The following is a 17,022-nucleotide window of genomic DNA, read 5'->3' on the forward strand; positions in this document are numbered from 1 at the left end:
CTGTGCAGCAGACCGGGCTGTGCCGAAGGTATGGCTCAAACGGTGTGCTCTCCCCTGCATCTCCCATCTAAACATACAGACACTGTACTGTACCTGTATTTACAGTTGTTCTCAGTAGGCCTACAGCTTCTAATCAAGGACTAACACCACTGCAGTGTATTTTATTTTACAAAAACAATTTTTTTACTGGATGGAATCCTACATGAACATTAACCATGGACTATAGGGGAGAGCGGGGTAAGATGAGCCAGGGGGTAAGATGAGCCACCCCCTGTTTCTAAGAAACAGTAAACAAATGTGACCATGTGACCACATTCAAAGGGGGGCGGGACCATTTACTTACACTTGTGGAGAGGAGCACCACATGTCAAACTAAGTGAGGGAGATATTCATAAAAATGTGTTTTTGTGCTTTCTAAGTCAATTCCATGTTTGTCCACAGTGAAGATGATTTAGAGAAGACAAAAGTAGAATAATATTTAGACACATTAGGGTTAAGTTAGTGGCTTTCTAAGCTATGATATGAATGCTAATAAAAATAATTTTGATTAGCCTAATCCCCTTTATTAGCATTTTTCTACAAAATGGTGGCCATGGGGTAAGATGAGCCATTAGATGTGGGGCAAGTTGAGCCACTGGCTCAACTTACCCCATTGGTGGCTGAGCTTACCCAATATGGATGACACTTAAGTTTTCACATTTACTGGTCATATATGACAACTATATATATATATATATATATATATATATATATATATATATATATATATATATATATATATATATATATATATATATGACATCAGATGAGGAAGACCAGTTGTTAGATGTGGGGGATTATGTTGTGGCAAAATACACGGGGAAGAAGAAAGTGCATTTCTTCATTGGCCAGATAATCAAATTGGATGTCTTCGAAATAGAGGCAAGATTTCTCAAAAGAAGCCGGTCGTGCCATGGCTCTGCAAGAAAGCCAACCTTTGTCTTCAAAGAGAAAGATGAGGCTGTCCTGTCAAGACAGGATATTGTGAAAAAATTTCCCCGCCCCTTTACTGTTGGGGGGACAGCACGGAGGGAGAGGCAAATGGTGTTCCCTTGCCATTTGAACGCTTGGAACATTGAATAATGATGAAATGATTGAATGATTGATGGAATGATTGCTGCATGTTTTAGCAATGTTTTAACCTACTGAAAGAAATAAGATTTTTTTGGCACTGTTCTACTGTTTTAGTAATTTCTATAATATAGTATATCTCTCATTCCCTCTCTAACCATCCCTCTTTCTATCTATCTACGCATATATCTCTCTCTATCCATCTATCTATCCCTCCCTATCTATCCCTATCTATCCCTCGTTCTATCACCTCTCTCTTCATCTCCCCTTCTCTATGCAACGGCCCTATCCCCCACTTGATTGACTTGACTTGATTCATTGATTGCATTTCTAATAATAAAAGTTGTTTACTTTGTTAACCTAACATGTTTTGTGTTGGCTCAATTTACCCCACACAGTGGCTCATCTTACCCCGTGCATGGGGTAAGCTGAGCCACTTGACATTTTTTTTTCAAGAGGTAATATCACTCTAACCATAAGAGCTTATCAATTATTTTTTGCTCAGATAGTAACAGTACACTTTGAAATTTGGTATGGTGTGTAGACTGGAAGCAAAAATGGCTTTAACATGTAGTTATGATGAAAAATGTAAAAAGTGGCTCATCTTACCCCACTCTCCCCTATAATCTTTCATTAAAGAACTATAAGCAGCGATGTCTGATAATGTTGTTGCTTTTGATGGCTGGAAATATTAACCCAAATCCTGGCCCGGTGGAGAATTGTCTTTTAACTCCTTTGGATTTTTCGAAACGTTCTGGCCTTGGTCTTGTCCATTTAAATGTCTGTAGCTTACTGCCAAAATTAGATCAAGTGAAAATTTGGGCTAGGACGACCAAAGCAGATATTTTGGTTTTGTCCGAGACATGGCTCAAAAAATCTATTACGGATTATGACAATGCCATTGAGGGGTATAATGTTTTCCACACTGACTGGAAAAGTAAAGGGGGTGGTGTTGCCATCTATTTAAAATCTAAATTCCATGGTACTGTAATTAAGTCATTGTCTATCCCAAAACAGTTTGAGTTTTTAGCCATAGATTTTGAATATGGAAAGGGTTGCCATTTGACTATTGTTGGCTGTTATAGACCTCCCTCAGCTGTTAAGGATGCTCTCTCCTCTCTCTCATCTGTTCTAGCTGATCTTCTGTTAAAATAAATTATACTGCTTTGTGATCTAAACTGGGATTGGTTGTCATCACTCTCAAACCAGTTCAAAGCATATTGTGATTCAGTGGACTTAACTCAAATCATAAATGCACCACACGACTAAATTATTAAAAATCCCAGTAAATCCACCTTAATTGATGTTGTTTTAACAAACAAACCCCATAAATTCACCCACATAGGAATTTTTCCTGATGATATCAGTGATCATTGTGCCGTTGCAGCAATTAGGAACTGTAAAATCCCAAAAGTAAAACCAAGAATTATAAGAAAGAAGAGTTTTAAAAACTTTGATATTCAAGGGTTCCTTCATGACATGTTTTCATGTGATTGGGCTAAATTATTTTTAATTCCAGATGTGGACACTGCATGGCAGTATTTTCACATACTGATTTTAGAGGTCGTGAATAAACATGCTCCTTTTAGGAAATACAGAGTGAAGGGTCGAGACAATCCCTGGATTAGTGAAGAGTTGTCTCAACTCTTTCTTGAAAGAAATCTAGCTTGGGCCAAAGCAAGAAAAACTGATCAGGATAGGGATTGGGTTGCCTTCAGGACCTTACGAAACAGGTGTACTACACTTGTCCGTAAAGCGAAATCTGAATTTTATCTTAATGAAAGAACAAGTAATTTAAACAATCCAGTTAAGTTTTGGAAAGCCATTAAGTCACTTTGTCCAACCTCTGCACCTAATAGTTTCCCTAATCAATTAACATTAAATTATAAAAACGTCACTGATCGAACAGAGATTGCGAACTGTTTTAATAAACATTTTATTTCAGCTGGAACTAATTTTCATGATGTTTCTGGACAGAACAGTTCTAATGTTTTCCATTCAGGGCATGAAACTAGACATAGGTTCAATTTTAGTCCAATCTCAAGATATGAAGTTTTGGTGGCTTTAAAAAAGCTTGACACGAAGTCCGCTGGGCCAGATGAAATTGAGCCCATATTTTTGAAACATGCAGCTGAAATCATTGCAGAGCCATTGACTTATATTTTAAATTTGTCACTGGAACAGAACGTTGTGCCTGAAGTATGGAAATCAGCTCTGGTTCTGCCCCTTTTAAAAGGAGGCGATCCATCTAAACTAGACAATTACTGTCCAATTTCTAAGCTATCTCTGATGGCTAAGATTCTGGAAACTATTGTGAGTGAACAGTTAAAAGAGCTTTTAGTTAATAACAATATTTTGTCTGTCATTCAGTCTGGTTTCCGTAAAAATCATAGTAGTGTTACTGCTACCATGAAAGTATTAAATGATCTAATCGGCGCTCTGGATAGTAGAAAATCATGTGCTGCATTATTCATTGATTTAACTAAAGCTTTTGATACTGTTAATCATAATATTTTATTGTCACGATTGATTAATATTGGTTTCTCTGAAGCAGCGTTAGGCTGGGTTAGAAACTACCTAGATAATAGATGTCAACGTGTTCAACTAAATGGGCACCTTTCCGAGAAGCTTACTGTTAAATCTGGTGTCCCACAGGGCTCCGTACTGGGGCCCTTGTTGTTCACAATATATATTAACAATCTCAGTAAAGAGCTTATGAATGTAAATATGCATCTGTATGCAGATGATACTATAATTTACTGTTCTGCTGCATCACCGGCTGAGACCATCTTAAAGCTGCAAGAAGCATTCACTGTGGTACAGCGAAATCTAAATTCCCTGAAATTAATTCTTAACAATAAGAAAACAAATTTCATATTCTTTTCTAGAACCCATAAACTGGGATCTTCCCTGCCTCAATTATGCACTTTGCAGGGTAAATCAGTTGAACTAGTCTCCTCGTATAGATATCTGGGTTTTATGTTGGAGGAAGATCTATCCTTTAAATTGCATGTTGAGAGTTTACTTTGTAGACTGAAATTAAAGTTGGGTTTTTTCTTTAGAAATAAATCTTGCTTTACTCAACAAGCAAGGAAAAGATTGGTTGAATCTACTTTTCTGCCAGTCTTGGATTATGGGGACGTATTTTATAGACATACCTCTAAAGCTCTGCTACAGTCCTTAGACTCTGTGTATCATTCTGCATTAAGATTTATCACTCAAGCGAGTTACTCCACCCATCACTGTGCCTTGTATGAAATGGTTGGTTGGTCCTCACTCTTTATGAGAAGACATAAACATTGGTTAATTTTTGTGTACAAAGCAATAATTGGCCAACTTCCTTCTTATATATCTGTTCTTTTAACACCTAATACATCTCAGTACAATCTACGGTCAAGTAGCTATATCTTGTATGATGTCGTGCAGACTGCCTTTGCTTGTAGTGCTCCAACAGCATGGAATGAGCTACAGAGACAACTAAAACTTGAGGTTTTTATTTCACTTGTTGATTTCAAAGCTTGTCTTAATCGGAGTGTATCAGTCAGTCTGTTTCTTGTTTTTTTTTTTTAATTTTCCGTTTGCTTTGTTTTAAAATGTTTTTGTTTGTTTTGTTTTGTTCTGTGAGTGTGTGTGATGATTGTTATTCTGTTCTTAATCCGGTTTTTGTGTGCTGCCTTCTTGGCCAGGGTAAAAGAGGTTTTAATCTCAATGTGATTTTTTTTTTTTTTTTTTTTTTTTTAATCCCTGGTAAAATAAAGGTTTAATAATAATAATAATAATAATAATAATAATAATAATGTAATATAAATGTGTTGGGGGGGGGTACAGTGTGTGGTCATTGAAAATGTGTTCTGATATATGTTCTTCACAGAAAATGAGCCAAGGCCAATGAGTCTGAGTTTTAAAAAAATAATTAATCGTATCATTGTTCCTTTGATTTAAAAAAAAAATGAAAACGTGTCCCACAGACCCAAACACCAGACAAGGGTTAATGATGAAAAAAAATGACCACCACACACACACACACACACACACACACACACACACACATACATACATACATACATACATACATACATACACACACACACACACACACACACACACACACACACACAGAATTATCTCCTAACCGGATTCCATACAGTGACATAACCACACTATAAAATCATCTCTACCCTGCTGTATGAAATGCTTATCAAACATGCAGAAACATCTAAGAACATTTATTGGACTTCTCTGTATCTGTTTTCACAAGCTGTTGAATTTTGTGATGCCTGTTTGCTTGTTTATCTTAAACATGTTGCCTTGTGTCTGTCAGCCAGGGATTTGGGGTCGAGTTCCACAATATGGGAGCTAAAAGGAAGCTCTGAGTGAAATCTATCTATCTATCTATCTGTCTGTCTGTCTGTCTGTAGAAGGAAGCTGCTAATGTGATTTAATTATTATATTTTAACAAGTAGCGATGTTTTATTTAGTCATGCTATTACTATTATTGAAAAGTTTGTTCGCTTATGTCTGCTGTCCTTTATGTCCGACATCCATGTATGTCTCCTTTTTTTTTTTTTTTTGTAAGCGATGGGTATTACTGTCAATCAGATTCCTTGTATGTACAAGCACTAAGTCTTCCATCATCTGAGGCATTTGTTTATTTCTTATGGCTAAGTGCAGACAGGTCGATCTGTCCTCTGATGATACAGTGGCGTTTCTTTCGTCATTAACTGCATGGTTTGTTTTATTTCTCTTAATGTGTTGGTCTGTGTTGGCTCACTTTGTTTCTTTTTTTATTGTCCTTTAATTATTGCGAAAATAGAAACTGACTGATTTTCAGAAAATATTCTCAATGGTATTCTTTGTCCCTGACATGGTGAGGATGTGCTTTGAGAGAGATTAGAGGTGTGTTTTAGAGGCTTTGACCCATACTTCGAGCCCGATGCAACATTTTACAGACTGTGAGAACTGATCCCATCCTGTGGAATGTAGGGAATTACAACTTAATGTGTAAATCACTGCTTACACGCATAATACTACATATTAAACTATTCAGCTCCAACATAACTGCATGTCGGCTACTTGTTCCTGAGAAGCCCACAGCAGTTTTAATGAGCTTTAGTTAGTTAGTTAGACAGACAGACAGACAGACCAGTTACTTCACCTGTATCTAGGTATTCATATTTATTGCTCCAAAAACTATTTGCAGCTCACATTCCCCTTGTTTAGGAAATAGGAATCTGTTACATTACTGCTGTAAAGTAATTTCACACTTTCATAGATGAGAAATAATGAGGGACTGATGGACTTTGTGTGAATAAGGTAGAGTGGGAGATACAGATTTCTGTTGTTCGTATAATTTTAGTGGTGTGTGTGCGCGCGCACGTCTATCTATCTGTCTGTCTGCTTATGTCAGGCAGTAACACAACTCACTTTTATTGACATTTGGGCAAAATACAAGTGTTCAAAAGGAAAAAAAAAAGGCATAACATTTCCAATACATCTTCTGATAAAGACTGTATGTGTCGTGTTGCATTTTGTGTTCCACTTTTCCAAAATCATTTTACAGGGCGTGTCATCACAGAGACAGTAATACTGTGTTTCACTGTAGAAGTGATTAGTGCAGTAAAGACTTCACACCCTGAGCTTGTGTTTCATTTCTAACAGAAAAACCTAAACCTGAACTCAGATCAGGCCTTAAAGGAGCTGCACTGACAGGAAACTCAGTGACTCTGTACTGTACACTGAAGCTGCAGTCTGCTGGATGGAAGTTTTACTGGATCACACCCACACAGAGCTCTGAGACTGAATCACACGACTACACCATCAGATCAGTTCGAGTCTCTGATGGAGGTCGGTACAAGTGCAGAGCTGGAAGAGGAAACCCAGTCTACTACACACACTACAGTGATGCACTCTGGGTAAATGTTATTGGTGAGTAAGAGGCTTTCTACTAAATGATTCTGTACAACACTGAACATATAAACACCATGTGAACAGTGTCACAATATAGCAATATTTAGAAAACTACATACAGAGAACTCTTTAACTGATGTTATGAAAGTTATTAAAGAGAGACAGTGTGATCACGGCTGAGCAGCGCTGGTGTGAGGTGAACTGGTGACACAACACTAGTTTAGATTTGGTTGAAAATGTCACCAACAAAACCTGTAAAACTCTTTTAACAAGCAGCTCAGAGGCTGTAAAAGGGGCTTCATAAAGTTACTGCTTCAGAAACATCAACATGCTCGAGTCGAGACCTGGCTGAGTGTGAATGAGTGAAGAGGACGAGGGTCGAACTTTTATACTGAACCCCTGAGTGTAAGAGGCTGTAGAATCTGAAAGGATGAGAGAGATGAGAGAGTGAGTGTGTATGAGGGGTTATGACATGATCACAGGTGTGTGGTGATGAGTAAGGGTGTGTATTACAGAGCTGTGGTTTTCTTTTATATTAAATATACCTGTTAACAGGGTAAACAAATGATCCTGTCAGTTATTTCTAGCATTATTGTGAATCTTTTCCCTTTAGTTTCTTGTTCCCTTGCTGACACTCGGTGTTCCTAATGATGAATAATCAGGAAAACAGGAGAGCAAACACACTGTCATTCAGACATCAATCAATAGTGAAAAAGATCTACATTTTCAGTACATTAATCTGATTAATTTCAAATTGTGATCTACATTTAATTCATTAGTAGAGATTGTTAAAATGACTCAGTCCACCTCTGACAGAGTTTAATCATTTACATGTGAGCAGATTTACTGCATTCAGTTTAAAATGTTACTCTTCATTTAAATAATGGTGTTGGGAATTAATTCATACATAAAAATATTTTTCCACAGCGAGTCCTAAACCTGTGGTGATTATAAAGCCTGATAAGGAGGTGTTCAGAGGAGAGAGAGTGACTTTCAGATGTGAGATACCGAGAGGAAGAGACACTGAGTGGACATACAGCTGGAAGAGGAATGATGACACACTCTCATACCCAACAACACAGGAGTTTAGTCTTTATTCAGTAGGAAAATATGACAGCGGTAAATACACCTGCAGTGGGAGGAGAAGTGACTCTCAGAGTTCAGAGACCAGTGATGCTGTTACACTGACTGTATCAGGTGTGTTTTATCTCACACATTTCATTAACATTTGAAAGTGTTTTACATGCATTTTTCACATGTGACTGAGGACTCTATCACGGACCACTACAGCGTTTCATCTTAAGTATGAAACATTAATTCCCCCCCCCCAAAAAAAAATATACACACACACACACACACACAGAATTGGTCCCTAGTCAGATTCCATACAGTGACATAACCACACTAGAAAATCATCTCTAACCTGCTGTATGAAATGCTTATCAAACATTACGATAATTATTATTATAACCTTTATTTAACCAGGTTTGTCCCATTGAGATCGAAGATCTCTTTTACAAGAGAGACCTGGGCAAGAATGGCAGCAAAAAAACAACAGTTCCAACACATTGTCACCTTAGACATAGACATAAAAATACAAATAAACAACTGAATTTACAAAATCAGGTCAAGATCAAATAAGACAATTTCCATTCAAATAAAACATTTGGGGCGGCACGGTGGTGTAGTGGTTAGCGCTGTCGCCTCACAGCAAGAAGGTCCGGGTTCGAGCCCCGGGGCCGGCGAGGGCCTTTCTGTGTGGAGTTTGCATGTTCTCCCTGTGTCCGCGTGGGTTTCCTCTGGGTGCTCCGGTTTCCCCCACAGTCCAAAGACATGCAGGTTAGGTTAACTGGTGACTCTAAATTGACCGTAGGTGTGAATGTGAATGGTTGTCTGTGTCTATGTGTCAGCCCTGTGATGACCTGGCGACTTGTCCAGGGTGTACCCCGCCTCTCGCCCATAGTCAGCTGGGATAGGCTCCAGCTTGCCTGTGACCCTGTAGAACAGGATAAAGCGGCTAGAGATAATGAGATGAGATGAGATAAAACATTTGCGCTCATGAAGCCTCGAAACAATGGGATTTATCATGGACTTAAATACATTCAGAGATACCAGATTATAGAGTTTGAGCTGTGTCTGCAAATTATTCCATGTAGTTGGAGCAGAAAACCTAAAAGCTTTCTTCCCCATTTCTGTTCTAACCCTAGGAACAGTAAAATGTAAAAAGTCCAGAGAACGAAGACTGTAGGCTCTATGATTCAGTTTTAAAAGAGATGATAAAGAAGATGGAATCATCTCAAGGATAGCCTTGTAGATAAAGACATACCAATGGCCGAGCCGGCGCGCATATAAAGATGGCCAATTTACTTTAGTGTATAAGACACAGTGATGAGTTAGAGCTCCACAGTTTATGATAAACCTCAGAGCGCCATGATACACACTATCCAGCATGTGGACAGTGTGTATCATGCAGAAACATCTAAGGACATTTATTGGACTTCTCTGTATCTGTTGTCACAAGTTGTTGAATTTTGTGATGCCTGTTTGCTTGTTTATTTTAAACATGTTGCCTTGTGTCTGTCAGCCAGGGATTTTGGGTCGAGTTCCACACTATGGGAGCTAAAAGGAAGCTCTGACTGAACTGGTGTGTGTGTGTTTTTTAATTTACATGTCGAAGGAAGCTGCTATTCTGATTGAATTATTGTATTTTTATATGTAACAATGCTTTTTTTTGTCATAGTATGAATGTTAATTAGTGTGGTGCCAGTGGGGTAAAAAAAAAACCCTGACTAGAAACACAATACACTTTCTCTTTAACTGACACTTTCAGCACAAACACAGGCTGGGGGATTAAACACAGAACTGCTAGAACAGTTAACTTGTCAGCTGTAAATAAGAAACAATGGATTTTAAAATCTTCCACAATTGTGAGTTTGTACAAATTTAATAATCGATCTTAATACAGACCTTCATGCAAATTTACCTCCAGGCCTGTTTGGGTTTCATCAAATCTTCTCTACCAGCTGATCGGCCCAATCACACTGTTATCATTATACTGTTTGAGAACACAAACAATAAAAAACCCTACTTGTTCATTAATTGTTCGCTAAAAAGTGCTTGTGGAGTTATTTTGGGAAAGATCTCTACCATGACTTCACTGGATACAAAGTCATGTGATTGAAACCTGAAAATGATTTCTTTTTTATACATGAACACAAATTGCAGATTTAACAAAACAATTTCAACATCAGATGGAGCAAAAAAACATGGAAAAAGTAAAATTAAAACTAAATACAACTGACTTCAGGTCAGTCGTGACTTTCATAAATGTGAAGATAAAATGTTCTTTATCTAAAGAGCTGCACACATACTTTCGAGAAACGTCATTCCACTGTAGCTTTTTCAGTAAATGTTGAATCAGAAAGCAGAGAGAGGACAAGACTAATTCTTATTTTGTAAAGATAAAAGCAGTTCTGATCTGCTGATAATTTCATATCAACAGAAAAACCCAAACCGACTGTGAGTGTGAATCCCCAGGCCTGTCTGGTTTTCATCAAATCTTCTGCACCTGATAATTGGGTTGATCGCACTGTCATCATTCTACTGGTTTAGAAAAAAAATATTGGATTATTAATTGTTCACTAAAAAGTGCTTGTAGATTTGTTTTGGAAAAGATCTCTATCATGGCTTCACTGGAGACAAAGTCATGTTATTGACGCCTGAAAAGGATTTATTTATTATATATGAACACAAATGTGCAGATTTAACAAAACAAGTGAAAAATATAAAGTGTATTCTGTATAGAACTGCTTTAAACATGTACACGTAATGTGGGTTTGCTGATTTCTCTGATAAACATACAGTACATCAGATCCTTTATTAAAGAAAACAAGTTTAGCTCATGTTTACGAGTTACATGAACTAAAGGCACAGTAACTTATTCTAATAAAACTTCACTTCACATAAAACTTCAGCCACAGTCAGGAGGTTAGAGATGCAGGAATGAAGTGTTTAGGTGTTTGAATTGTAAACGTATTCTGCAGGTAAACTGAAGTGATGGAGCTCTTTTTGAGATTATAGAACATAATCTTACAAATATTAAACATGTGAAACAACAGTGAGAGATTGCCTTCATTATTTATGATTTGAAATTTGGAAAAAATGATTCTACTTCTGTTTTATTTTGAATAATGTCCACTAAAAGAGTAATGTGTATGAATAGAATATATCATTATTGCACAGCATCTGGGTTTGTGTTCATCAAGAAGAAAGAAGTCATTCACTTGTGTAAATCATCTTATTCACTTCTTAAGTTATTTGCTAATTAAACCACACAATGCTGATGAATAGAAGAATCACGTCATGTATGGACCTGCTATTGCTCTAATCTTTGGTCAGGTTCTCTTCCAGCAAATAAATGTGAAGATGATGAATTTAACTTATTATACTACACTAATAAAGTAATACCACTGTAGAAAAAAAGATATTTAGTCCTAGTTATTGTTTACCTGAGACCAGGATTATGACAGGGACAGCAGAAATGTTTTCACTCTGTAGAGGTGATTAGTACAGTAAATATTATATTACTCCTGAACTGTATGTTTCATCTCGAACAGAAAAACCTAAACCTGAACTCACATCAGACCTTAAAGGAGCTACACTGACAGGAATCCCAGTGACTCTGTACTGTACACTGAAGCCACAGTCTGCTGGATGGAAGTTTTACTGGAGCACATCAACACAGAGCTCTGAGACTGAAACAGAATCAGGCCACTATGTCATCAGACCAGTTCGAGTCTCTGATGGAGATCAGTACTGGTGCCGAGCTGGAAGAGGAAACCCAGTCTACTACACACACTACAGTGATGCACTCTGGGTAAAGGTTACTGGTGAGTATGTGACTGCACTGGACAGAAAATGTTAACAGTAGAGCTTGGTAGTAACACATGGTAAGTTACACTGCCAGGCCAAAAAAGGGTGCACACAAATATTTTGTTGGACTGACTTTAGCTTTAATTACGGAGCACATTAGCTGTGGCACTGTTTCAGCAATCATTTGCAACATCACAACACTTATTTCCATTCAGACTTTTACTAATTTTTAGCCTCGATCTTGTATTGATGATGGGGGAATTGAACCGCTCTGTAAAGTCTTCTCCAGCGCATTACATTAATGGCATTTAGCAATGTACTACATACCCAGAGCAGGCTGGGGAGCAGTTGAGGTTAGGTGCCTTGCTCAAGGGCACTTCAGGCATTCCTCCTGATCCAGGGAATCAAACTGATGACCTTTTGGTCCCAAAGCTGCTTCTCTAACCATTAGGCTATGGCTTCCCAGATGTGGTTAAGCTCAAGACTCTGTGGTGACCAATTCATGTGTGAAAATGATTCCTCATGCTTCCTGAACCACTCTCTCACAGTTTCAACCTGATGAATCCTGCCATTGTTGTCCTGGAATATGTCTGTGCCATCAGGGAAGAAAATATCCAATTATGATCATTTCATGCACTTCCCTTCTTACCCTGACACGCCCATTGCTCAGAAATAAATCTGGACTCAGTAGACCACATGACCTGTTTCCATTGCTCCGAAGTCCAATATTTATGCCCCCTTGCAAACTGGAGCCTTTTCTTCTGATTAGCCTCATTAACAAGTCGTGTTCTTATAGCCACACTGCTGTTTAGTCCCAATCCTGTGAGTTCTCACTGCATTGTATGTGGAAATGCTTTTACTTTCATGACTAAACATAGCCATGAGTTTTACTGTTGATTTTTTTTTTTTTTTACTGTTTTAGTGATATTAAACAAGTGTTTAACTGATCTCTGATCACAGTCAAGTTTTTTCTGACCACATTTCTTCCTCAAAGTTGATGGTCCATCAAGATCCTTCCAGGTTTTAATAATGTGTTGTACAGTTCTTAACCCAATTCCAGTAATTGCAGCAGTCTCCTTAGTTGTTTTCTTTGCTTGATTCAGGCCAGTAATTTAACCCTTCTGAACCATAGTAACACCTTTTCCATGACCATGACACGGTTGTTTCAGAAATGAGAAGCTACTCACTGCATCAGTTAGGGTTAAACGAATTGTTGCCATCTGAAACATATTAATCACTGCAATAATTATCCGACTCTGAGGTATTTGCTTATTTAAATCCAAATGATGACATTTTGTGGACAGACAGTGTATACATACACAGGAACATACATATAGAGAACAAATAAATTTTCCCCAGTATCATGCTCAAGTGTGAATGAGTTGAAGAGGAGGAGGTTTGAACTTTTTTCCTGAACACCGAGTGTAAAAGAAAAAAAAAAGACAGAATCTGAAAGATTGAGAAAGATTAGAGCGTTATTGTGAGGTGTTATGAGTTGATAACATGTATGTGTGTGTATTATGAGTGAAAAATGTATGTCTGAGTTTTTGTGACTTAGCTCTGATATGATGCAGCACTTCAAACAGAAAGCTACTTTTCACTCAGGAAATTGTCATTTCTAGGATATTTTATGCTCTATGTATAGATTAATACATTATCTTCCTGACATCACACTGAAAATCTTTTTTTAATCTCTTTTAATTGTCTTAATTATTAATAGAGTATAAATGTTAATATAATAGTGACATAAATTGTTATATTTATTATCAGGTGAATCAGCTCCAGTGTCTCTGATCATCAGTCCCAGCAGAACTCAACACTTCACTGCTGACTCTCTCTCACTGAGCTGTGAGGACCAGAGTGACTCTACTGGATGGACAGTGAGACGATACACACACAATGAGACACCGTTCAATTGTTTATCATATTCAGGATCTACATGTAACATCAGCTCCCTCTCTGCATCACACACTGGAGTTTACTGGTGTCAGTCTGAATCTGGAGGACACAGTAATCCTGTCAACATCACAGTGCACTGTGAGTCTTTTTATCAGTTCTCATCAGCAGTATTTAATACACAAACCAGACCTAACATTAAAAAAAAATATTATATATATATATATATATATATATATATATATATATATATATATATATATATATTCTTAAGAATTATAAAGAAGCTAAGTGATACCTTACTTGTAAAACATAAAAGCTAATTTAGTATCTTGTGATTGACAGCATTGCAGTAAAACCTATTTTTAACATCTTAATGCTATTGCGGAACTCATGGAAATTTTACTCAACACAGTGCCATTAGTTATTTTAAACTAACAAATTGTTTGACTCTTTAGCTCGTGTTTTTCTTTGTTTCCTTCTCTCTGAATCACTTCGTCATTGTTAACATAACTGCATAACTGTGTATTTTCAGTACCTGTCAAAATGATGACCGCTTTTACGTGTTGTATACACTATGGTCATAGACAGTTCTTAAGTTACTGCTGTGTTCTTTAAGATTTATGATGTTAATTGTGTTTCAGGCAGGTTAGCATGCAGGTGTAAATGATTCCAATATTAGCTCCTAGACCTTGATATTATGCTTAACTGGATTTAATATTCTTTGTCATATTCATAATATTCAGTTTATAACTTCGTTCAGTTTATTTGTGAATTCCACATGAGCTTCAAGTGGCTTAAGTAATGAAGCCACCAATAAAATAGAGGTCTAGAAAATAAAAAAAAAGGTAAGTGAATAATAGTATCTGTGGGTCGTCATAATCCACTTATTGGAAATTCATACGGATCAACATTTTTAATGAGCCTGATTTTCTCAAAAAATATTCCACTTTTCCTCTTTCTGGTTATCTCGATGTACAGGAACATGTCACAGTGTTATCTGTACCTTCTCAGATAAATAGCTTTTAAAGTAATATTACAAAAAAAAAAGGTACATGGACCTTTCCAGGTAAAACATACACACCAGATGTACAAAAGGGGTACCATTAAAAGATATACCAATGCAGTAATGAGGATACGTACAGTTTGGCATCTTTGTTTCTGAGACTGCAACAATAAAATGATAAAATACCCCATTTGTGTTTTCTGCCCCACGTAAACATGGCATGTTAAAGAATAAAGAACAACTCCATAAAATGCAGCAATCTCACAAAGAAATGCAATGTGTTTTCTAAGCCTTGTAAAGGACTGAATCTTACACTAATAAAGGAGAATTACACTCTGTTTTGCACATATTCTGTTTTCAGTGTCTTCTTTCTCTTTCCTACAGATGGTGACGTGATCCTGGACAGTCCTGTCCATCCTGTTACTGAGGGACGTCCTCTGACTTTACGCTGTTTGTATCGCAACACAAAGATCTCAGAGTCTGGTGTTGATTTCTATAAAAATGATTCAGTTCTCCAGAACCAGACTACAGGAGAGATGACCATCAGGAGTGTCTCAAAGTCAGATGAAGGTTTCTACCACTGTAAACACCCACAGAGAGGAGAGTCACCAAAAAGCTGGGTTTCAGTCAGAGGTAAGGGAATCATGTCATCTTACTTGAATTACATTTGTAACAATAGGAAGTATTTAAATGGATCTGTGCTTTCCCTAGTTTCAGCTCCTAGATCCACTGGACTAATTTTAGGACTGAGCTTGGCCTTCGTGTTTGCCATCTTAATGATCTTAATGATCCTTCTGTTACGTTACAAGAAGAAAAAAGGTTTGAGAGCAGATTTTTTGCACATATTTGTCTTTTATTGAGGAAAAATTATGTCCCTTCTAGCTCTTTTTTTGGTTATGTGTTCATGTTGCTCTAAATATACTTACCTGCAAAGGCAATGTTTTAACCTGTTCACTGCTTTACTCTGTTGAGAAGGTGTAAAATATCAGTCTCAGTCTTCTGCAGTAAATCAGGACACCAATCAGCTTGCAGGTCAGTCTTCAATAACAATAAATACATCAGCATTTGTTTTTCAAGGTGTTTTTGTTCTTGTTGAATATTTTCTCTTTCAAGTCTTTAATTTTTTTCGTTAAAAGCTGGTGAAAATGTCTATGAAAATGCTGCTACCAGGACCACAGGTATAGTTTATCTAGATTTATGTGGTTAAAATGGACAGATCTGGCAACGTAGCATTGCAATAGCTTCTCTAATGGCTCTATTTTATTTTCTTCTAGCTGATTCTGCAGCTGGCTCCAGTAATACAGTCAACCCACAGGTTGTGACTAGAAAAAAGAAACAAAATGGTAAGAATGCTGCATGAAACTAATGTCAACTCTTTTGTTTTCATTTGTTTTTGCCTTTTGCATTAATCTAAATGAATTTCTATTTTAGATCATGCAGCCAGAGGGGCAGATGATGTGATGTATTCCAAAATTGAAATGAAAAAGCTTAAATTTCGCAGTGAAAGTAAGATGGTTTGATTGCACATAATTTTAAAAGAACATCAGACTTACTGTAGGAACAAATGGTCTTCATTAGCAACTGCTCTGCTACTGCAAACAGCCTAAATTAGTATTTTTTTCCCTCATCAGATGGCTCTACATTGAGACCAAGTGATGTGGTTTACTCCCCAATTAAATTTACAAACATGAAATCCAAGTGCAAGTACAGTGTTGCTTGAAAGTTTGTGAACCCTTCAGAATTTTCTATATTTTGACTTTGACTTGGCCATTCCAAAACATTCACTTGATTCTTCTTTAACCATTCTTTGGTAAAATGACTTGTGTGCTTAGGGTCATTGTTTTGCTGCATGACCCACCTTCTCTTGAGATTCAGTTCATGGACAAATGTCCTGACATTTTCCTTTTAGAATTCACTGGCATAATTCAGAATTCATTGTTCCATCAATGATGGCAAGCCATCCTGGCCCAGATGCAGCAAAACGGGCCCAAACCATGATACTACCACTAGCATGTTTCACAGATGGGATAAGGTTCTTCTGCTGAAATGCAGCGTTTTCCTTTCTCCAAACATAACACTTCTCATTTAAACCAAAAAGTTCTATTTTGGTCTCATCCATCCACAAAACATTTTTCCAATTGCCTTCTGGCTTGTCCACGTGATCTTTAGCAAACTGCAGACGAGCAGCAGTGTTCTTTTTGGAGAGCAGTGGCTTTCTCCTTGCAACCCTA

At 37.2% G+C, this 17,022-nt stretch overlaps 1 protein-coding gene across 1 annotated transcript in view; it reads left to right on the forward strand.

Moving 5' to 3' along the window:
• LOC132885528 (obscurin-like) overlaps nucleotides 1-16,151 on the forward strand; it is a 607,458-nt gene extending 591,307 nt beyond the window's left edge. Inside the window, exons 31-38 of the mRNA XM_060920272.1 lie at nucleotides 6,769-7,035; nucleotides 7,945-8,214; nucleotides 11,634-11,906; nucleotides 13,660-13,926; nucleotides 15,176-15,424; nucleotides 15,503-15,610; nucleotides 15,767-15,823; nucleotides 16,066-16,151. Of these exons, the coding sequence (XP_060776255.1) occupies nucleotides 6,769-7,035; nucleotides 7,945-8,214; nucleotides 11,634-11,906; nucleotides 13,660-13,926; nucleotides 15,176-15,424; nucleotides 15,503-15,610; nucleotides 15,767-15,823; nucleotides 16,066-16,151 (1,577 nt within the window). The remainder of the gene's footprint in view (nucleotides 1-6,768; nucleotides 7,036-7,944; nucleotides 8,215-11,633; nucleotides 11,907-13,659; nucleotides 13,927-15,175; nucleotides 15,425-15,502; nucleotides 15,611-15,766; nucleotides 15,824-16,065) is intronic.
• The last annotated feature ends 871 nt before the right edge of the window (nucleotides 16,152-17,022 follow it).

The sequence above is a fragment of the Neoarius graeffei genome, chromosome 1, assembly GCF_027579695.1.
Source record: "Neoarius graeffei isolate fNeoGra1 chromosome 1, fNeoGra1.pri, whole genome shotgun sequence".
Classification (NCBI taxonomy): domain Eukaryota; kingdom Metazoa; phylum Chordata; class Actinopteri; order Siluriformes; family Ariidae; genus Neoarius; species Neoarius graeffei.